Here is a 24,094-nt window from a genome sequence, read left to right as displayed (position 1 = left end):
CTTCTACTTCTCTGTAGTCAGAGAAATAGTCAAGATATACTTTCACTTGAAATTTATTTAAATGCAAATGAAAGATTGTGAGATGACAGAAGAGGGATTTGGTAGAAAGAACAGGCATTGCTAATATTTCAGTGAGTTTAGAACAACCATTTCCATGTTCGTATCTTCTATTTTTTTCATTTTTTTTTTTTTTTTTTTTTGGAGACAGAGTCTCTCTTTGTCACCCAGGGTGGACTGCAGTGGTATAATCTCAGCTCACTGCAACTTCCGCTTCTCTTGGTTTCTCATGCCTCAGCCTCTCAGGTAGCTGGGATTACAGGCATTGTCCACTGTGCTCGGCTAATTCTTTTGTATTTCAAGTAGAGTCAGGGTTTCTCCATGTTGGCCAGGCTGGTTTCACATTTCTGGGCTCAAGTGATATGCTCTGCCTCAGCCTCCCAAAGTGCTGGGATTACAGGCGTGAGCCACCACGACTGACCTCAATTCTGTTTTTAACTCTGTATGTACACATTTCCTGTAGTTGCAATTATAGCATAGAAGGTCTTAAATTCTTTTTTACTTAGGCCTTTTCTGTTTCACCGTTATGTTTATTATTTTTTTAGATGACAACATAATACATTTCGTCTTAATATACCATGTAGCCATTATGTTTTCCGGAGGTTGCTTTTCTTTGGTGTATTTAAATAATGTTACCATTGGCCTCGTGACAGAACTGTTTCTGTTGGATGATTTCCTTAGGATAAAATCTCGGTAGTAGAGGAGACTGATGGGACAAAGTCAATTAATGACTCATGCTTTGTGTTTCTCCAATGCTTTTAAAAGGGGGACTTATTTTCCTTACAGCTGTAACATTTGATTTCCTAAATATTTATTTATATTTAAAAAGTATTTGTATGTGTTAAGATGTTTTGCCATTCAATACATTTTAAGAAGTTAATCTTACTTCACGTCAGCCCAATGAAAAAAATATTTTGCTATACTATAGGAGAAACTTGAATCACTTAGAAGTTGTCATTTAAAATATTTGTTTATGGAAGGGAAACCTCCTTTTCCTCTTGTTATCCCTCAGTGAGCTTTTTAAATGGAATGTGTTACCTTTTTCAGCACGTGTAAGTTATCTACTTGTGAGAAGGGAGCTGATTAACCTGTGATATTTTTGCTGAAGATTTGTATGTCATTAAATCAGCAGTATATGCTCAGCACCTACTAATCATAGTAGTCACTATGAGAGATAGAAAAGATTGAAAATATATCCCTGGAAAAATTAATAATGTCAAAAGATCTGTTCAAAAAAGGATCTATCCAAAAAAGTTAATAAAGACAAGCAACAGATACTGCAAAGCGTTATATAGAGCACCATCGTCCAGGGGCCAAAGAAATCAGTAGGGGCTGGGCAGTAGAGGAATTCCATATATTAATGAATGTGAGATTAAGTATATAGTGAAGAAATTAACACACAATTTTAATTTCTGTTAGGCAGAATGCTCCTCTACCCCGATGCCACCGCCTTTCACGTTTCCTAAACCCTAGTGACCTCTGATCTCCATCTGCCTCATCAACACGTCACCACCCTTTGCTCTTCGTCCAGTTAGTCACATGTTGGCTGAATTTATTTCACTCCAGTACTTTAGGACCTTGACAGACAAACGATTACAAGGCCAATTCCCAGCATTTCTTTAGGGTGTGTTCAGGGGTGCAGATGTTCTTTGGATGACCTTTCTACTAAATTAGACTTCTGAAGGAGAAAGCTACCCTGAGAGAGGCTTTCCCTGAGAGCATTAAGTGGGGCAAAATCTGACTAAAATTTAATTACTAAATGAAAATGTGTACATTAGAGTTCCTGGCCAGAGTTGACTCTAGGTAGTGACATGATTTTCTTGGGATGTTTCTCTAAATATTCTTTTATGCTAAAGCACTTGGCTTGATACTTCTGTTGATTAAGCTCAGGTCTACTTATAGTCATCTACTGAGAACCTGTGGTGTGATGAGATAACTTGGTCTTTGGTCTTCATCATTTGAAGTAGTTTTGGTTTTGTCTTGTCCCTTCCTTGAGCATTTTGTGTGTGTTTAATCCTATTTGGTAAACGAACCACTGTGAAAGACCAAGTTGGAAAAAACAGAACACCCCCAAAAGGATTTATTTTTTTAAGAAAATCATGGCTCACTATGGTAGTATACAATGTTGTTTTCACACATGTACACTTGAAACCAGATTTCTAAAACTTGTTTTTCTTAAAAAACAGTTGTTGTAACATTAAACCATAACCTAATCAGTGTGCTCACTATGCTTCCACACTTGCCAGTCTTCTCACACTTCTTCTGGTTTCAAGTCTCAGGGCCTGACATAGACAGAAGGGCTTGCAGATTTTTTTCTTTACAATTCGGTCTTCAGCAACTTGAGAGCTTTCTTCATGTTGTCAAGCACTAATGGGGGATAAAAGCAGGAGAGTCAAGACACCGTCATACATGATATCGATATAATAAACCCCAAACTTGGATGCTTAATTCATTATTTAATGGGGTGCTTTTTTTGTGAGACAAGGTCTCGCTCCTGCTCAGGCTGGCGTGCAGTGGCGCAATCTCTGCTCAGTGCAACCTCTGCCTTCTAGGTTCAAGTGATTCTTTAGCCTTAGCCTCCTGAGTAGCTGGGATTAGAGGTGTGCTCCACCATGCCCAGCTAATTTTTGTATTTTTTGGAGAGACAGGGTTTTGATATGTTGGCCAGGCTAGTCTCGAACTCCTGAGCTCAAGTGATCCACACACCTTGACCTCCCAAAGTGCTGGGATTACAGGCGTGAGCCACTGTGCCCAGCCTGATAGGATGCTTTTTAATCATGAGGTGAATAATTAGTAATCTTATTGTAATTTAAAAACATTATATGAAATGGCTTTTGTGACAATCTAGTTTTCTACTGTATTCATTCCTTCCCAGATCCTTCATCTCCAATCCTCACTTCCAAAATATTCCTTTTATAAGCTCTATCAGCAGAAAATAATTTTGGCTCATTTAGAAGTAAATTTAAATCACGTTTAAAAGAAATGTCTATTAGTAGGTGTGTGCACCTACTGTAAGTCGTTTTAGAAGTAGGAGAAATATAAATAATAGCAAATCAAGTGCTTTATGCACATGAATTATTTAATCCTCATACAAACATGATTAGAACTTTACGTATACATAATGAAACAGGCAGAGAGAGGCTGAGTAGCTTGCTCAAGGTCACACAGCTAACAAATAATGAAGCTACTGTTCCAGAGCCCAAACTCTGGGTCACTGTTTCTTCAACAGCAATTCATCAAAATGAGATGTGTGATCTACTAAAAATAAGATGTCCATGCGACAGGCACTGAACAGCTGCTTATTCACTCCTCCTACAAATATTTATTAAGTGCCTGTTCTACAAGGCATTGTGATATTACCTGTGTAGGACATCTGCCTTTAAAGAGCTTAGTCTTATTAAAATGTATGGTATTATCTCAAGAATGGCTGACAGTACTTGGAATGTGCTTCCCCTGGTCCAGCACACACTGGAAACGTTGCTAATGGACCACGATGATCTCTCCTGCTTCCTAGACATGGCCTCATTTCTCTTCACAAAATGACGTTCTAAGTCACCACTGGCTAATAGAAATTTCTGTGATGATGGAAATGTTCAGTGTCTGGGCATTGAGCACTTGAAATGTGGCTAGTGTGGAGAAATGAATTTCTAACTTTAACTTAAATAGCAACATGTGGTGAATGGTTAACATATTGGACAGTGCAGTTCTAGGCGGCCACTACTAATCGATCAGAGTTGGTTCCTAGGATAAAACCCACTTTTCTTCCCAGAGGACTAATCAGATGTCACAGCTAGCTACAGCCTTGCCTTGAGGTACCTCATCTGCCTTAAGTCAGTCTCTCTCTCTCTCTCTCTCTCTCTCTCTTCCATTCATGGCAACCATAGGGAAGGTGATTTTCTTGGCAATCATTTGGATCATCCTTCCTACTGATCTTTACATTGAACCTGAATTTAATTTTAAGCTGGACCTCACATTCTTTCACTTTTGTTATTTAAAAAATTAAGACATGCAGATAATTACAATTATTACACACAGTTCTGTGATAGAAGGAGTGTGTGCTAGTGTACCTAACAGAAAACCTGAAAATCAGGTAATGTGGTCATAGAATCCTCCTAGAGAAAAAGATACCTAATCTAAATAATTCATCTTCAATTGAGATTAAAAACAAACCAACCTGAGATGGAAAGAGTGTGATTTGCCTGAGGATGCAAGGCTAGTTAGGGTCAAACTGAGTCTGAGGCGTCCCTAAGCCTAGCTCTCTCTCACCTCACCATGCAGCCTCTAGTCCCATCACTACAGCAATAGAAGTGTTCAACTCTTGGGCAACATCCAAATTGAAGGCAACACTTACACAGAGCTGTATCTGCAGGTTCGTAAGCATAGAGACGATTTGAGTATCTTCCAGTGATATCGGCTCTAACTGTCAGAGATGGGTCTGCAAAGATAAATGAAGCAAAAGGGAATGGAATGGTTTGTTTTCAAAAAACCTCTATTTAATGCCATGGGGAGCTGCAGTTCACATATTCATGTCCCGTGAAGGAATGAAGTGCGTCTGCACTCACAGGAGCTCTGATCCATCCACTCTACTACCCAGCCCCTGGCAGTTAGTAGCAAATGCAGGGCTGGAAACATCAACAGCTGTGCAGTGCTATTTGTGGAAAATGTTATGAACCCTTCTGTTCTATCTATGGCAACCTGAAAACAGAATAATACATATTTAGGGGTGACATGGTGTTTAGTTTTTTGGTGAAAACATTAACATTTTGTACTGCAAAATTATTTTAAATTCTTGAAATGATTATGTTGTAGTTTACATGTTTCTAGATCATTGGAAACCCACATCCAATGCTAGTTTTTAAAACAGTTTTTTTTTAATTAATAGAGGAATACAAGTCCTTAACAGCAAAGTTCAAATAAATATATAGTACCTTCACTATATTTTACTTTATTGTTAATTAACTGCATTTTTAAAAGTAGAGATTGGTCTTCTCTTATGTGTACATATATCCCTCTAAATTTAAATCCATCTTGCCATGTTTTATATTTAACTTGAAGTGATCTAATTAATGAGAAAAAGGGGCATTTTAAAATTAAGGTGCATCCGAAAGGGAAGCGTGAGGATACAGAGAGATCTGGAAATCTTGCCTTGAGAGACGTAATCGAAAGAACCTAGGACACGTGCCCTGAAAACGAGACAAGGAGGACATGTGAGAACCATCTGCATGTTTGCAGAGTCTGTCGCTGGTACTGGAGTGGGCAATCTGTCATTTCAGAATGTTGGACTAAGGCCAGACACATAAATTACAAGAAACAGATGTACATTTATTCACCAGATTTGAGACCGACTATACTTCTGTTTGGTGCAGAGGATACAAAGACACGGTCTCATCTTTGTAAGAAATTAACCTAAGAAGGGCCTTTTAAATACCCAACTAGCAGCTCACAACCCTGGCTGCACATTGGAATCATCTGGAGAACTGTAAACACTATGGATGCCTGCGTCCCACCCCCAGAGATTCTGACTTAATTGGTTTGAGGTGTGGCCGGGTCAACTTGATCTTTAAAATCCTCCAGGTGATTCAAACATGTAGTCAGGGTGGCTGCTGCGGAGCTAGAAGAGCAAGCTGCTTTGGAGCTGGTTCTTAGGACTGAAGGAATTGAATGTGGGTTAAAATGCCCTTCCACAGGGATGCCGTAAAAAGAATTCCTGTACAAGGTATGACCGGACAATCTATAAATTCCCTTTCACTGTTAGGATGCCAAATGTTCTAAATTCTAACAAAACTAAACCTATAAAATTAGTGCTTTAGTTCAGCCTTCCTTTTTCCTGTCTCTCGTTTTTCTTTGCCCTGCTTTATACATTCAGTGTAAACTTTAATGAATTACACAAGTGAATCATATGATTAGCATGAATTCTTGTAAGTGATAGATTTCATTATGGATTGTCCTTAAATCAGTATGACTTTGAACAAAGCCAAACTCAGTACAATCATCGAATAATTCAACACATTGATGGAGAGCCTACTGCAGGGTCATGTTGGGAATAGCGTGGTGAGCAGAAATAGGTACAGTCCCTGCCATAGGGGCTTATAGTCCATGGTGGGGTTTATTACATAACCACCCCCAAAATGCAAAATTATACCTGAGGAAAGTATGACTAAAAAGAGAGACATGGTGCCACAAGAGCGTGTAGTAGGGATTTGACCGGGTCGATGAATGATGATGATTGGGGAGTTAATGATGTGAAATTGGGGGACAGAGAAGGAAGTGGGAAAAGCACATGAAAAAAATACCAGTGGCAGGAAGGAGCATGTGGCTCCTTTCATTTCTTTTTCCCACTTCATATTCCTTTTTTTTTTTTTTTTGAGACGGAGTCTCGCTCTATCACGCAGGCTGGATTGCAGTGGTGCTATCTTGGCTCACTGCAACCTCCACCTCCCGGGTTCAAGCAATTCTCGTACCTCAGCCTCCCAGGTAGCTGGAATTACAGGCTCCTGCAACCACGCCTGGCTAATTTTTTGTATTTTTAGTAGAGATGGGGTTTCACCATGTTGGCCAGGTGGTTTCAAACTCCTGACCTCAAGTGATGTGCCGGCCTCAGCCTCCCAAAGTGCTAGGATTACAGGCGTGAGCCACCCAGCCTTATTCCTAACTTTCTTAAAAATAATAAAAAATGTCAGATAGAAAAATCTAATACACAAAGTGAAAGTTTGCTGAGTTAAAAAATAAATATTTGCAGGCCTCTTGTATTCAGGAAATGTATCAATACGTTTAAATAGCGAATAGGGTGCTTTGTCATCAGATGTATTACAGCAGAAGATGAAAAGTTACAATTAGCACGTGAGAAAAGAAAGTGTTGTGTGGAAATAGGTAAAAGCTCACATTTTCTAAAGAAAATATGTTGTGGAACTTAAAGGAATGTCATACTCCTTGCTAGAGCTTAGTGATGATATGGGCCATGGCAAAGTGGCAAGGGACAGTGGGGAGGAGAGAAGATGGCAGCACTAGCATGAGCTTCCAAGTTATCTCATTGTACTTCCACTTACCAACAAACATAATCCTGGGGACATACTGGCCATCAGGAGAAAGGTGTTTGTCAGTTGTTTCATACTAAGGTAAAAAGAAAAACGTCTTTTAGTTTACTTTTACTTTTCAGTCATTTTCAAACTTGTTAATACAAGAATCCGTCCATTTCTGGCCAGGCATCTTACGATATCATAAGGCACCTCTCTTCCACAAAGAGTTTATTGTATAGATGAGGAGACAAGCTGCAAGCACGAAATAATAAATAAGATAGAGAAGAACATGAGATAAAGTGCTGAATGGATGTGATACAGAGCAAAAAAATTAAGGGAGAATTTGGAAGGAGTTGTGTTTGGGGAAGACATCTTGGATGAAATAAGAGGCTATTAAGGAAAAAAGCAGATGTAATTTCTAGAGAAATTACAGAGACAAATACAGGATTTTCTTGAGTATTCATTTATCCATTTACCAATTTTTATTTAGAACTGTATTTAGCAAGGCACAGTGCTAATCTTTAATGAATGCACACTCTATTGAGAGATACAGGTAGGAAAATGAATATTGAGGACTCAGTGGGTGAAATGTTATGGTGTAGGATATGCAGGTTTGGTGGTTGCCTTGAGGAAGACATTTAGCCCAGAATGCAGATTCCACCCCGACTAGGACTTTCTGAAGTGGATAAGGAGGAATCTTTAAAAATGAAGAGGAGTCAGTTATGTGGAAAAGAAAGACACTTCATGCAGGAGGAAGAGTATGGAGAGGACAGGCGGAGCATTTTCTCCTATGGCCAAGTGCTGGGGAAGGACTGAGTTGGGGGAATGCATGAGGGCAGTGGCGAGAAAAGGTGCTAGAGCTGCTTCAGGGGCCAGCTTAGGAATGACATTGCACACCTGCCATGGTGTTTTCCTTTGTTCAGAAATAGTTAAGAACCACTGGAGGGATGTTACAAGAGACAATGTGACCCCAGTTTGGTCTGTAAAGCAACTACTCTGACAGCCATGTGGGATTAGACAGGGTTTATCTTGTAGACTGGGAGCCATTTAGCAGTATTACAGTAAGCTGGGGAAAGTGAAAGAGGCTTACTAAAATAGTGGTCCTGAGTTTATGGAGAAGTGACTAATAGCAGGAATACTTGGAATTTAGAAGCACAGGGCTTACTGAATGCTGTAGGTGAGTAGGAGAGTCCAATCTAGCACAGTACCACTTTCAATAAAATAGGGAATAGAGAAAGAAGAGCTATTGGAAAAGCGCAAACCAAGATGATTAATGTACAGTGAGGAATATTCTGAGTTTAAGGTGATTATAAGATATCTGGAATATGGTTGGATAGACAAGTTGGAAGTTGTTTCATGTTTGGGTAAGATGTAGGAATTATTAGTGTGTCAGAATTGATTAAAGGCAGTTGTAGATGCAGTTGTTCACTGAATACAAAATATGGAAAGAGAAAAGGGTCAAGTGGAGATTCATCATGTCACTCACATTAAGGAGTAGGAAGAGGAACCCATGGAAGAGAGGCAAGGAAGAACTACTGGTGTGAAGTGCTCTTTCAGGAAGCCAACCTGTGAAGAGGAAGGGCAGTGGGGCTCAAAAGGACATATGACTAGGTAGAGTCATTTTTTGTTGGCTTTCTTTTAGAGGGAACATGAAATGTTTGTATACAGTAAAAAACTTGCCGAGACAGAAAGCGTGAGCACCATGAGGGGTGGTGATGGTGAAGTAAGGTGGGAATGCATAAAGCTAAAGCACAAGAGGCATGATTAGAGTTGGAAAGCCAGAATGCTGTCTCTTCCTGAGAGGTGACCAGGATCAAGAATGGGTGTAGAGAAGCCAGGACTATAGAGGGATGGGCTCAGCAAGTAACAAAAACTTTCTAGCAACAGAAAAATTCTGACTACAGGACAGAATTTTTCAGACAAACTGAGATGATTAATTACTAAATAAAAACAGACATGCCAAATGGATTATTAACAAAATGAAATATCTTTTCTTTCTCTCTAATCTATGAGATGGGATATTTGGAAGCAATCCCAGTTAATGCGGTATGACTAAGATGTATAGGAAAAATGAATCATCTATTTCAAGTAATGAGCCATAGAGAAATGTTAGTAATGATGAAAAGGAAACTTACAACCAGATTGAGGAGGACAAACTGCTCTGCCAATTTCTGGATTTCTTTATTTTCAGCAAACACTTTCTTTAAAGCTATAATATAAAGAAAAATCATTAAGCATCCATCTTAGCATTGGTTAAAAGCTTTGTTCTATTTTAAGTTAAATTGCATTTTATTTATTTATTGAATTGCATTTTAAATATAATATTCTACTTTGGCCTTTTAGCAAATGATTAGTGAAGTAATATCTATGGCATTGACTACCTCTGCTTTTTATTCACTCATTCATCCATTCATTCATCCATTTATTTTTTCTCCAGCTCATATTTATTGAATGGCTGCCATGTGTTAAGCACTGTGTTATACACTAGGGATAGTACAGTGGAAAAAAAAAAAGCATGTGCGTTTTTCATAGAGCTCAAATACTTGTGTGGGAGACAAACCATAAACAAAGAAATAAGTAGATGATAATTTCAGGTAGAGATATGTACTTTGAAGAAAATTAAAGCAAAGGGTTTAAAAACTGTGAGCGGTCCAAGCAGATCTTCCTGAGGGGCTAACACTGAAGTGAGGGAGTGATCCATTCTGGGCTAGGCCACTGGGCAGCGAAACTGCAAAGCAATAGCTGTGAGGTGGGAATGAGCTCAGATGTGGGAGGAACAGCATGAAGGCCAGGCTGGAGAGGGTGAAGAAAGCAAGAGGAGAGTGGTAGGAAGGGAGAGATAGCCAGTGGCCTGATCCTGTCAGCCTCATAGCTTGTGGTCAGGAATCTGGATTTAATTCTGTGATAAGAAGCCACTTGAGCACGTGAGTGATAGGATCTGATTTACGTCTACCAGCCTCACTCTGGCTTCTGTGTGGACTTCGCTGTAGGGTGGCCAGTTAGGTGACTGTTATGGTAGTCTGGACAAGATCTGATCTTGGCTTGGACCAGGGCAGTAGCATGGAGGCAATAGGAAGTGGTTGGATTTGGGCTCAGTGCAAAATGAAAGTGTAGAGCCCCTTGTTGAAGAATTACTAAGACTTTTAAGACAATGACAGCAGAGTTTAAACCAAGTGTGGGAACCTTCTAAGCTCGGGGCCCTGTGAGATGGCACAGGCTTCATGCCTGTGGATCTGGGGCTGGTTTAAGGATATATTTTGAAGATAAAGCCAGTATTTGCTGGTGTATTGAATGTGGACTGTAAGAGAAACCAAGAAGTTGAAGATGAATCCTAAAGCTAGTTTTTCAAAATATGTACCAACGGTTATCACAAAACGTGGAGATATTTGAAGTCACTTTTAAATATGTTTTTACTATAGGAAATATTCATTTTTCTAAATGCAACTGTAGTTCTAAAGATACAAACATGAGTGATCTGAACTCTGGCCCTAAGGCTAAAAGCCTATAAAGGAAATCATATTTAGAAGAATAAATTACCTTGACTGTGTGGGCATTCATCCAAGTGATGGATAATCATCAAGGGTTTGTTGCTTTAAAAGACAAAGAGAGATGAGACAAATTTTATTGAGTAAGATTTCACATATATCTAGATGTCAGTAGGTGGTGCTCTTGAGAGCTTTGAGGGACCTCTGAGTAACCCTGATCTTTACCTTGTCTTGGATTTGTATAAAGCTTCTTCATATGTCTGAGTCCAGATGAGTTGGTCACCCCAACCTAGAATGAAATGAATCAGTATATTTGAAGCTTTTCTAAATTCACACCCAAAGCTGTTGTAAAGCAATGGTAAAGACTGGGATAATAGACCTGATACTAAAGAAGAAGAAAACCCCCTAGAGAAAGTAGAAATAATTATAAACAATGATAAATCTAGAAGGAACACAACCCAAAATAACCTGGCACCAGGTTAGCACCAGGTTTAAGCACCAAGAGAGAGGAAATCTTTTCCAATTAAGTAGCAGTTGGAAGCCAATAAGAAGCTGACTCCTACCTCTGGAGAGGGTCTGGGGCAGTTTGGGTCGAGAGTCCTTTGTGTCCTTTTTAGCTCCAGGTTTGACTGTAGTATCTCTGGCCAGAGTGTAGGAGAGGGCCACAAGGAGCAAGAATGCTGACACTGAAATTTTCTCCATGGCAACTCTAGTATGGAAAACCAACCAAAACCAGTAAACAAAAATGAACTAGCAGTCTTCAGGGTCTGCAGGTTGCCCCACAACGGTGGAATATATCAGAAACTGAGGCTCTGCTGAGACTGGACATATGAGATTGGAGTAAACAGCTCTGCTCCATGGGATTTTCCTAAGAATACAGGTGGTCTTTGACTTACAATCGAGTAATGTTCCAGTAAACCCACTGTAAGCTGAAAATACTGTAAATCAAAATGCATTCAGAGTAGTCTCTCCTTTCCCAGGGTTTTACTTTCTGAGGTTTCAGCTGTCCACAGTCAACTGCATCCAAAATAGGTGAGCACAGTGCAATAAGGTGTTTTGAGAGAGAGATCAAATTCACCTAACTTTTGTTATAAGATATTGTTGTAATTGTTCTGTTTTATTATTAGCTCTTGTTAATCTCTTATTGTGCTTAATTTATAATTTTGACTTTATCATAGATATATATGTATAGGAAAAAACATAGCATATGTAGTGTTTGGTACTCATCTGTGGTTTCAGGCATCCAATGAGGGTCATGGACCATAACCCCCACAGATAATGGGGGAACTACTGTAATACACCTAACCTAATGATCACCACAGCTGAACCTACCTTAAATGTGCTCATAACACTCACATTAGCTTACGGTTGGGAAAAGACATCCAACACAAAGCCCATTTTATAGTAAACTGTTGAATATCTCAAGTAATTTTTATGAATACTGTATTGGAAGTAAAAACCAGAATGGTTATATGGATACTTGAAATACAGTTTCTACTGAATGTGTATTCCTTTTGCACCATCATAAAGTTAAAAAATTAAGTCAAACTACTGTAAGTTGGGACTGTCTGTATATAGTATGGATAGCTATCTATTGATCCACATAGATACAGACAAAAATATAAAGATCTCTATAGATATAGAGTTATCTATATAGATATACATCTATATAGAAATAATATAGTTATATTTTAAGAAAATAGATGTATATACTCTAGTAGCTAAGGAAATTTACATTTACGTTTTTTGGAGACAAGGTCTCACTCTGTTGCCCAGGCTGGAGTGCAGTGGTACAATCTTGGCTCACTGCAACCTCCACCTTCTGGGTTCAAGTGATCCTCCCTCCTCAGCCTCCCAAGGAGCTAGGACTACAGGCACGTGCCACCATACTTGGCTATGTTTTTGTATTTTTTAGTAGAGATGGACTTTTGTCATGTTGCCCAGGCTGGTCTCAAATTCCTGACCTCAAGTGATCCTCCTGCCTTGGCCTCCCAAAGTGCTGGGATTACAGGAGTGAGCCACCACACCTAGCCGATATCTTAGTTAAATTACTTTTTCTTTCTGGTATTCCACAGTTGATTCCCAGGAAAAGCTAGAGCCTATGAACAGGAAAATAAATGACAAGATAAGTTTAGTGAGTGAGGAGGGGGGGAGGGAGCAAAGTGAGTTGCTCTAGCAAGTCACTAAGGTTGTCCACGGGGCTGTAACATGGAAGGCTGGAGATTTGGGATTCTGATAAAACTAAACACTGAAAGTGCTAAAAAGGAAATATGAAACCACAGCACCTAACTCTAGTATTGGTGAATGGTTTTGAATGAAGTCAAATAAACTCTGCAAGGAATGACTATTGTTAAGCGGGAAGTTTTTCATAATCTAGTATCTTGAGTGGAAACCTTTGCTAAGCATTAGCTGATTTGTTTTTAAAGGTGTTGCTAAGTTACCAGATCGAAATGACATTTTGTATTTAACTGACCAATTATTAACTAATTCATAGTACATAAGCACAAAATGTCTTACTCGGAAAAGATGTAAGCAAAAATCAGGGATATACTTTGTTCATTTTCTATACCCATAAAGATGTGGAAATGCCAATAACTTTTGTCTTCTAGAGTTTTGCAAAAACAACCTAAGTGTACACTGTAAGTCAACAATTCTCAGCCTTCTTTGTATAAAGCCTTCTTTTTAATGTTAAAAAAATCAAGAACTTTTACATGAGAATAATTATACTTTTAGAATACTGGTTGGTTCAGAAACATATGGCAAATAACTTCTTTGAATCTATCAACAAACATTGGATTTTGTCCTTTATTTATAACGGCATCTATGTATATTCTAAAAAATAGTAAATTGATGGTAAAGCATTTTTATTTACTTAGCCCATTTACAGTTCTTGTTTTACAAGTAGCTATTAGGACCTTGCAATATCTCCACAGGTTACAGGTTGGAACTATTGATATATTGCTTGTGTTTTACGGCAGGATGACTCAAGGAAGGCTAATATAACTCCTGCTGTACAAACATCCTGCTCCGGGGTGACTTTCTGAGATTCACTCCACTGAGTTTTTGTAATATGAATAGATTCTGCTGTGCAAATTTCCTGCATAAACCACCTCAAAGCACAATTCCAACCATGGAAAATACTGATAATTTGGAGACACACAGACACGCACACATAGGGACACACACACACACACACACACACACACACACTATGTGAAGCCAGCACTTTTTACTCGTCACCATATCCCTGTCTTCTCATCTTTAGCAAAGAATGAACTTGCAAGACATTTTAGTGTCCGTGTTTGTAAATGCTTCAGGAAAGCAACCAGCCCTCTCCTTTAACAGCCTATCCCATGAATTTAAAGATTGCAGAGGCAACAAGAATGTCTTTGCACCAAAAAGAGAAAGAAAACTGTTTTCTGATTTGCAATAATATATTCCAAGCGGACAATCCGGGCTGAGGTGTCATAGTGGAGATGCGTACGGGGCTTTGCTTTAGCCTGTGGGAAAGAAAGCTTTAGATGGTGACAGACGAAAATCCCTGGACCCTGTTCCAGGCTTGAAAAATCCTAGGATTCACCTACTCTTGGAAATTTTGTTTCCCAAAGGAGAAAGCCTTTCTCTGAACTAACTCAGGAACATCACACTGTGCCAGCTCTAGCCAAAGAAAGGCCCCAGTAAGCCTTTGGTGGAAATTCCATATTTCCCTTCCAAATTCTACTTCATTGCCCTTGGAAACTTGCAGTTCTCTGTTGCTTGATTGCCTACAACTTTATATAGCAATCAGAGACCAAAATTCACTCCAGCAAGTGCCCATCTAAAGCTGCTGTCAGGAGCCTTACCTGGATTTCCTCACCCACCTGCCTTGTGTGAGCCGGCGGCTAGGATGCGGTCCAAGCTTCTGAGTGTGCCAGCACAGCTGAGTCTCTATTTATGCACCAGGGCACACCTCAATCCCACCCACTAGTGCTGCATTTACTTGTTGCTAACTCAGAAACGAACCTTCTTTTTCCCAAGTGATTATCTTCCCTGGGTTAAAGAGTTCCTTGTTTTTAAAAATAACATTGCAAAAGTAGGCTTTTCAGTATACATGTTTTTAACTATTTGTGAAGTGTATTGTTAAGAGGTTTTGAAACGATGGGCAGAGTGCCAAATCCAGGTAGACTTTGAATGAAGACATTTGATTTGCCTGAAGGCTGATTTGTCTTTATGTGATTGGACGGAGTTTGTAGTTTGTAGATTTTTTTTTTGTTCTGCCCCGTGGGCAGATTGCCTTTATTTACTTGAAAACACACAAGAGATGATTCACAATTCTGATCCTCACAGTCACATAACCTGCCATACTCCATTATGATAAAAATTATTTTCTACAATACTTCCCCACTCCTGTCAAAAAAATGCACCCTAACTGCTGCAGGTATGAAAAAAATACAAATCAAGTAACCCATATAATATTTCAAAACTGAGGAAGTATTGGAAAAAAAACAGCCTAATACTGGGAGCTTGTAATAATTACCTTGCCATTGAATGTGTGCAGCAACTTCCCTCCACAGAGTTCAAAGGTATTTTACAGATAATTTCTTACTTAAAGGCAAACTTTCCTGCTACGCAAGCAGGAAGCCATTTACTCCATTTTTTCAGACCTAAAAACTAAGATCTGCAACTAATTTTTTTTTTCCACTCAAGATTATTTAATTACTCCCTGAAGATTTTAAAACTGGAATTTAAATTTTCTGTCAGAAAATGTTAATCCTGTATTTTGTTCATGAAGTTGCGTGCAGTCTTTAAAATCTCAGAATGGAGAAAATTTTAACAACAGAACGTTAACGAATGGGATGCAAGCCCTATATAAATGACTTTTTAAAATGAGTTAAGGTCATAATATTTCAAAAACATTTGCAAGTATGTATATTTTTCCAATAAATCCTTGAATTCTGTGGGCAAAATTGTGATTCTCCAAATACTGAATTTCCTTTCAATTCTAAATGAATTTACAGAAATAATTTCTTCAGGAGTTTGAAAACGATGATTTGAGCAAAATTCTTAAAACTAGCAGGCCCTTATATAGACCCTTGGAATGTTCAATTCCATTCCCTCATTTTACAGATGAATAAATGAATAGCAAAAAATTCATAACTTTTTGAAGGTCTCACAACTAGTTTAGGGCAGAGTTGGGACCAAAGTCTATCAGTCCCTTATTCCCTGAAAGTAACAAGTAGATGGGATTTGGAGTCACGAGATTCCCATCTGAGTCCTGCATCCTGGTGCGTGCTCATAGGAGGATCTGAGATCTCATTTAACATCCCCAAAACTTCAGCTTCTCCATCTATAATATGGGGATAATATTAACATATGGGACCGTTTTGAATATTAAATGACTTAAGGAATATTAAATGTTTTGAATATTAAATGACTTAAGGAATATTAAATGTTTTGAATATTAGATGACTTAAGGAATATTAAATGTTTTGAATATTAAATGACTTAAGGAATATTAAATGTTTTGAATATTAAATGACTTAGGGAATATGAAATGTTTTGAATATTAAATAACTTAGGGAATATGAAATGTTTTGAATATTAAATGACTTCAGGAATAGTAGATGTTTTGAATGTTAAATGACTTCAGGAATATTAAATGTTTTGAATATTAAATGACCAGGAATATTAAATGTTTTGAATATTAAATGACTTCAGGAATATTAAATGACTTCAGGAATATTAAATGTTTTGAATATTAAATGACTTTTCCCTGTGTTGCCACATGGTTTTTCCCTCTGTACCTGTCTGTGTCATTTTTTTCCTTTTCTTATAAGGACACCAGTCATATTGTATTTGGGTCCAGCTAATGACCTACTTTGACTTAATTACCTCCTGAAAGACCCTATTCTGAAGTTTTGGGGATTAAGACTTTGACATATGAGTTTTTGGGGGAACACAATCCAGCCCATAACATTTGATAAAAATAGCTAATGCATGCTGGCTTAATACCTAGGTGTTGGATTGATCTGTGCAGCAAACCACAATGGCACACATTTACCGATGTAACAAACCTACACATCCTACACATGTACTCTGGAACTTAAAAACAAGTCTCTGATTTGTTATAATTAATTATAGTGATATAATTATTCTATACTCCTGTGCCTAATCTCATGTTAGGAAAAACCCAGAGTTTGTCATAGTGGCTGAGGGATGGCAAGGAGGAGGTAATTATTAGAACATATCCTACACATGCTATTGTGGCCGTGGAATCTTTGGCATATCTGTCTTGGTGTGAGGTAACTAGGGTTCTGTAGATGGTACATACAGTATGCTCTGAGACAAGCAAAGTAGGTGTTTTTCTTTTATGCTATTAAACTTCATCACTTTTAACAGTGATGCCATGTGATCAGTCCTTCACGTTTGCCTGATATTGTAAAAATATGTTGCTATCAGGTAGATATTTTGGATAATACCTGAATAGGACTTCCTGAAGTAGGATTTGATAATTTGATATACAGGTCTAATGTTTAGTAAGTAAAACTAAGCTTGGTATCAGGGACCCTGACAATGGTTGTAATTAAGTGGATATTATACCTTTGTGTTTTAAACATTTATGTCATTATAAGTTTAGAGGCATTTGTTCAAGCATATTTTATTTTACTTTTTAATTCAACTTTAATTTAGGGGGTATATGTGCAGGTTTGTTACATGGGTATATTGCGTGATGCTAAGGTTTGGGGTATGTGATCCTGTCACCCAGGTAGTAAGCATAGCACCCAACAGGTGGTTTTTCAACCCTTTCTTCCTTCTTTCCCTCTACACTTCTGGGATCCTCAGCGTCTATTGTTCCCATCTTTGTGCCCATGTGTACCTAATGTTTAACTACTACTAAGGGAGAACATGTGGTATTTGGTTTTCCATTTCTGCATTAATTTGATTAGGATAATGACCTCCGGCTGTATCCATATTCAAGCATATTTTAAAGTGGATTATATCCTATTTTTGAGTTAAATCAGAAGACTTATAACTGACAATTATTGTGTGTCTAGTATGCATGAGTAGTTGACTCTTGTGTCTCATTTATTCACTCATTCATTTATTTTCTTCACCAAGTATCATCAGTTCTGTTTATGTAGCAAATATTGTGCCAGGCATTAAAAATATAAAAATGAGAAAGCGATGGTCCGTTATTGAGGTAGCCAGACAATCATACATAGATAATTGCAATTTGGAGTGATGGGCAATGCTATGGGGAAAACACATAGCAGTTTACAACACTGTTTCTGCTCTAAGGTTACTTACGATCTGATTGAAGAATTAAGATGGAACAACACTAAAAATCAGCCATTCACATGAGAATGGCATGCAACAAGAAACAAGTAAATGAGACAGACATCAGGTGTGATTATTTTTTTCAGAGACAGTAGAGATTGTGACCTACTAGAGTGCTCAACTTGATGGCAGAAAGCAAGATTTCCAAATAGAGACAGTGATATAGAATTTGCAAAATATATTTGTGGGATATTTAAGGACCAGCCTAGTTGAAGTGAGAGCCATCTGGGTAGCTCATAGACAATAGGGTTGGAGAGATGCTTTGGGGCTATTAGCCTGGGCCTTTAATGCCATTCTGAGTTTAGACTTTACCCTCAAGAGGAAGAATGTGAGGGTTAAGAGGGCAAGCTGTAGATTCAGATTGGTTCAAGTTTGAATCAAGTTTCCTGACTATTATCTACTTTACTAATCCTGGCAACTTACTTAACTTCTCTGTGCTTTAGTCATATCACTTGTAGGTCTTTCTATCCCCACTTTTTTACTATATAGGATCTGTGAAAGATTACATAAGATTATATATATATACACACACATATATATATACACATAGTGCTTAGAATGGTACATAGCACATAATAAGCACCCAAAAATATAAGTTATTAATACAGAATGTATTACTTCTCTGTATTATGATCATTTAGGTCTCAGTCTATGACAGAAGAATCTTTGTTTGATTATCCTTTGATTATAGCTTATCACAAGGTTTAAACTTTTAACATATATTTATTGGAAAAATTAATTTGTCATTATAACAATCTCACCAGACTTCATTATTTTCTTAGAAAAAAGTAAAAAGGCCCAGGTGAGTGGATGTAATTAGCCCAAAGCCACAAAGCTGATGAGCAGAGAGAAGACCTAAAATTTTCCGTAATTGCTGGTAATTAATCCAGTATTTCTTTCAGTCCATCAGGCTGCCTTCTGATGTCAGGAAATAAAGAGATAAGCCTTTAGGTGCATATAATTCCACATTACTGAATTATTATGAGCCTTATGCAGAGGGAAGTGCAAATGACTTCTTGTACTCAAAGGGTTTGCCTCAAAGAAGACTTGTCAAAACTGCTGAACAAGTTGCTGAATAAATTCTCCCTAAACTCTAGCTTAGAGAAATAGACACATAAATATTCGTGTTTTGACAGAGGAAAACTTGGATACCATTTGAATTTATTTTAATTTCTGAATTGGACTTTTGTGCACAGAAATAATGGTTTATAGTTTCTGGAGTTTTAATTGCTATTCCATAATGAAATTATTAACAATAGTTCAAACTGTACTTATATATCTAATTCTCCTAAACTTTCTAAATGCCTAACAGAGCAGATTTGCAAACATAATTACCAAAACCTTTCTAAGCATTTTAGCAACTCTTATAAACATTATACATAAAAATTACTGAATAATAATCAAGTTCTATTAGTTATTTGAATCTTGCTTCACAAATAATTATTTTGTACTTTTAAAATTAAAATCCAAATTATAAGCACAAGACTCATATTTGCATTGTTAAAATATAAACTTCTTTTATATATTACAAACACTGAAATGACAAACACATAAAGTTTATTGCAATACTTTCAAAACTTAAAAGTCTTAGTACTATAGAGTATTGAGGGTTAGGTTTGAGTAAGCTTATCAGCTTTATTCTTTGTATTCTCTCCTGAGACTAGTGATGGAGGAGCAGATTTACTGCTTGGGTGGACGAGGGTTCCTGGGTCTAAAGTTTGGGACCATGATATGGGTCAAAGGCTGAGAACCAGTCATTGATATGTTAAACTTAATGTCATGCAATTAGATGTGTTTCTTGCAGGAAAGTATAGAGCAAAAGGCCCAGCATACAACTTTGGTAATAATTGTCCATTTAGGAGTGAGGAAAAGAAATACTCGCAAAGCACGAAAAGTAGAAAGTATGCGGACAGGCAGGATAATGCCATAACCCTGGATCCAAGTCCAGTAGGAGCTACAAATCTCAAGGCAACAACTGGTGCCAAATGCAGCGAGACTTCTAACTAGACACTAGGAGAATACACTGATTGTATAAAAATCAGTGGCCTTAAATGAAAATTCATGAGGTGTGCTTGGGTTGAAATAATGAAAAGCTAAGTGCTCTGGTGCAGTAGTGTATTACCTTTTGGGGTTATGAATGAGGTGATTATACTTCTCAATTTGCCCAGGGGAGCCTCAGTTTAAGCCGGTTGCTGGGTATAATAAATGAGAACGTCTACTTTCATTCTCAAAAGCATCATGATTTGGACAATAAGTTATGTGATCTAGATGATGAAATCTATTGAATTTATCTGCAGGTGAGATACACGTGTATATGCATATGCATAATTTTACAATTACTTCAGAGGGTTCACTTATATACTGAATCCAGTCCTAGGATCTCTTTGAGGGATTTATAAGCCCTCAAACATTTGCCCTTGTGTTCAAGTTTCTATGCTTAGCCTGCAGGTAAAATCCTGCAGGTTAAAAACTTTTGCTCTTGTGTTCAAGTTTCTATGCTTAGCCATTCTCAAGGAGCCCACGGCTCACAGCTTGAGATTTGGCAGGTAACTCTCCACACGTGTTTTACAGCATAATCTAATATTTCTTCCTGGTGAGCAGAAATTTTATACCCTGTACTAAGCTGGAAGGCATACTAGTCTCACAGCCATTCAAATATCTTGTTTCCCTGAATAAAGTCCCACAGCCTGAAATCCTTTTAGATCATGGTGGAGGTGTGCTTTGTAGAGAAGGAGGAATGAAAAGTAATTTAAAATGTAATAACACCCAAAGTTATTAAGTGATTTCCCCATGAACTCTAATCTTTTAGAAGATGCATATTTATAAAGCAGACATTAAGATCTTTCTTTTAGAATTTGCAGTGAATAATCTCAGTCAATACTTAGAATTTTCCATCGAAATGATATGCTGCTAATGAGGTTCAATAGGCTACAAATGGAGTGCACTAAAAACAAATTGGATTCAGCAACTACTTTCACCATACATGAAAGGGAGATTTTGTACAGATTAAGGCGACGTGTCCTTAGCAGTTTGAGTCTGACCCTAGAGTCAATATTGTTAGATGACAAATACACTCCTTCGGGTGGAGCACTGAATAAACAGAGATGCTGTCAGAAGATGTCATTCTTCCTTAAGCATGGAAGACTTTTAAAAGAAAAGTCTAATTCTACCTTGTAAGACAGCTTTACATTGACTAAATTCCATGAAATTTCTTCTGATTCTTTTTTTTTAAACTTATTCCTTCAAAAAGCTATTATATAGTTCTAATCCAATGTAAACAGTTATCTTGTGGTCATGACTAGATCTAGAGTTCTCTATCTCATTATCTAGTCATCTGTACAGTGAAAAGGCAGGTGTTTCATAAGGAACATTAGTAAATAAAAACCAACTTATGGAAATAATAAGTGTATTACATATCAATATTAACTTGGTAAATATAACACATGGTATACTATATAGTGTAATATAATACTTCAGTTTATGAAGTTTTCTCTAACAGGCAAAACCCCCCAAATTTTAATATTTTAAATCCACAACAGAATACACACTTTATTATTAAATAGGCTCAAAAGAAAATATTATTATGCCTATATTTTTCTCGTCTTTCAAATAGTAATAAGTAACTTTCTAAGACCTCACATTCTGTGTGCATGTAATTGAGTGTATTTCTAGGAAGGCCAAACTATTTTTTCTGTTATCCATGATTCCAAATTTGCCTCTAGTGAGTGGGCTTGTGCTTGTCTTTTATACCAATTGATTTTCTTGTATTATTTCTCCAAATGAAAGAATTGGTTTCAAAGGTCAGAGTTTGGGTAACCTTGGGCTTTCAAAAAATCCTGCCATATTGTTACTTAAAGATGCAGACTCACTTATTGCTTTCACAAATTGTTTTGGGATTCTTTACCCTGCTTTTTTGTTTTATCCTTCATGTTAAATACCAATGAGAGAATAACACGTACTATGTTCTCAATATTCTTCTATTTGCAAGTGTTTTCCATATGACTCATTCTGTAAAAACTTTTTTTTCTCATAGTCCTCAGCAATAGGTCAGCCCAGAAAGCAAACAGAGAAGAAACTCGTCACATTTACTTTCTTCCTGATTTCTTTAAGTCCTCGTCATCATTTGAAGACTAAGCTTTGCTATATTCACTGCATTCCATTTTTGTTTTTCTAATCTGTGATTTTAGGGAAAGATCACACTTGTTCATTATTTATGGGCCTTTAGACTCTGTATAATGGGGGAAAATCGGTTTCAATTCAGTGAATATTTATGATGTAACTTTATACGTGTCTCTTAATTACAGTCAAACTAGTTTTCTATTATTCCCAGTTTATGTTGACTTGCCGAATGAAAGGATCTCTTAGTCCAAGCAATTCAACCAACTTATTAGTATAAATGGTAAATTATTTGATGCACTTGGCGAATTTTCTGAGGCTGTCAATATGGTTTGAGAGATATCCGAATGTATCCAAGGCATGAAATGTAGATATTCCATAAGGAGATTTCCATATGAAATGATTAAGATCACTTTGTTTAAAAAACCAGAATTAGCACTAAGACAATTTTTTTGTTTTTTAAGCACTAAACTATTGATAGGAAAGTAACTTAAAAAAATTTCAAATGAATATATGGACATTTTGTTTGTGACTTAAAAATTGGTCTCATTAGATTCATTTTTACTGGCATGGCTCAGGCTGATTTTATACTGCTCTTAAATGAAAATCTTTTTTCTCAGGGTACTTTCAAATTACTTTTACGTGACATGTCCAAAGTGTATCATTTACAGTTCAGATTAGTTTGGAAAACTGAGATTAAGGACTTCCTGAAGACAGAGAAAGGAAATAAAGCAGAAAAGCTGTGAAAATTGTGATAAAAATTTCTGAAAGCACACCTTCGTATATGTCTTAAATTGTTATTAATATCTATAGGTATGATTTCTGAAGTTTTATTATGGTACTTGTTTATTAACCATGATACTCTCAAAATGTAATTGGTCACTTACATTCTATATTTTCATTATTATTTGTAGTGAGTTGGTTGCCATAGTTACTTCACTTTCAGCACTATTTGTCAACTTTTTATCATAAGGTTTTTCTGCATAATTTTGCCTATTAGGTCATTTAGATAATTTAGTATTACTGGACGGTGGAAAAGTTGATTAAAGGACAAGAAATGATTGCTGTGAGATTACTAAGATATGAATTTGGAAGATATTTTTCTATAAAATGACTTTTATGTGTAAAAATGAAATTTATATTTTTATGGGTTATGAGTGTTACTTTTATAACTATTTTGAACAGTATACACTACTCAATTTTGGCAAAACTGCCTTCCTTTGTTGACTAACTACATGTTCTGGGCCAGAGTAAACCAGAGACCATGTATAAAGTAATGTAATATTTATTCTGGCATATGTGATCCAAGAGAAATTAAACTTTAAAAACTAATCTCCAAAGCACATTCTACCATAAACAATAGTACATCCTGTGGCATCTTGTCACCTGAAAACACCACAGATTTCAGTGGAGCTAAAGATTGAGTCTAGCACACAATTTTTTTTTACATGACAGTTTTGACATGGGAATTTTGCACACATTTATTCTGAGGTTCAGAGTTTGTGGCCATTTTCACGTTGGTAAGGCACTCTGGAGGAACATTTCAGGTTAGGCAATAACCCAACACAAATGTATTAAGCTCAGAAGAAGGAAGTTACCAATGCAAAAGTAGTGCCCAGGGGGCCAGTTTATGCTTGTAGCTAATTGCCAGAATTCTAGGGTGCTGGATACACACAAAGAGTTTTATATTTTATTTCCAACCACAGTTCAGCATCAAAGATACGACCACAGAAATGCATTGTTTAGTCTGTCTTACCTAAAGTTGGAGAAAGAAGTAGTTCCAGAGTCATAAATGGGCTCAATGCTTATTGCAAAAGGAGAATAAATAAGGTAGTGCTTCCTCCACCTCACAAGACCTGGAAGACCCCTTGGTTCTCTATACACTCTCGGCATCTGTCCCAGCAGCTAGACTGGCTATCCTCAAAGTTTCCTTTGCAAGGATGCCTCTGTATTCAGTGGGCAAAGTGCTATGTTATGACCGAAAAAAAAAAAAAAAAGTGTTAGGAGGCCGAGGCGGGCGGATCACAAGGTCAGGAGTTTGAGACCAGCCTGGCCAATATGGTGAAATCCTGTCTCTACTAAACATACAAAAATTAGCCGGGC

At 37.3% G+C, this 24,094-nt stretch overlaps 1 protein-coding gene across 5 annotated transcripts; it reads right to left on the bottom strand.

The window, feature by feature from the left end:
- Positions 1 to 1,281: 1,281 nt before the first annotated feature.
- On the bottom strand, positions 1,282 to 14,580 carry AGR2 (anterior gradient 2). 5 transcript variants are annotated; one of them, XM_011983937.1, is made up of 8 exons: positions 14,401 to 14,580; positions 11,122 to 11,267; positions 10,784 to 10,847; positions 10,611 to 10,663; positions 9,209 to 9,282; positions 7,104 to 7,167; positions 4,403 to 4,492; positions 1,282 to 2,424 (listed from the first exon to the last, which is right to left on the bottom strand). In XM_011983937.1, exons 2-8 carry the CDS (start codon positions 11,258 to 11,260, stop codon positions 2,375 to 2,377), a joined length of 534 nt encoding a protein of 177 aa, XP_011839327.1. In that variant the 5' UTR covers positions 11,261 to 11,267; positions 14,401 to 14,580; the 3' UTR covers positions 1,282 to 2,374. The 5 variants fall into 5 exon arrangements, with proteins under 5 accessions (XP_011839327.1, XP_011839328.1, XP_011839331.1 ...); XM_011983938.1 differs by having other exon boundaries at positions 1,287 to 2,424; positions 4,409 to 4,492; XM_011983941.1 differs by having other exon boundaries at positions 1,287 to 2,424; positions 4,409 to 4,492; positions 11,122 to 11,265; positions 14,396 to 14,448.
- Between the last annotated feature and the right edge of the window lie 9,514 nt (positions 14,581 to 24,094).

This window comes from Mandrillus leucophaeus, unplaced genomic scaffold (genome assembly GCF_000951045.1).
Source record: "Mandrillus leucophaeus isolate KB7577 unplaced genomic scaffold, Mleu.le_1.0 Scaffold258, whole genome shotgun sequence".
NCBI classification, from domain to species: Eukaryota; Metazoa; Chordata; class Mammalia; order Primates; family Cercopithecidae; genus Mandrillus; species Mandrillus leucophaeus.
This window is presented reverse-complemented; position numbering and strand designations above follow the sequence as displayed.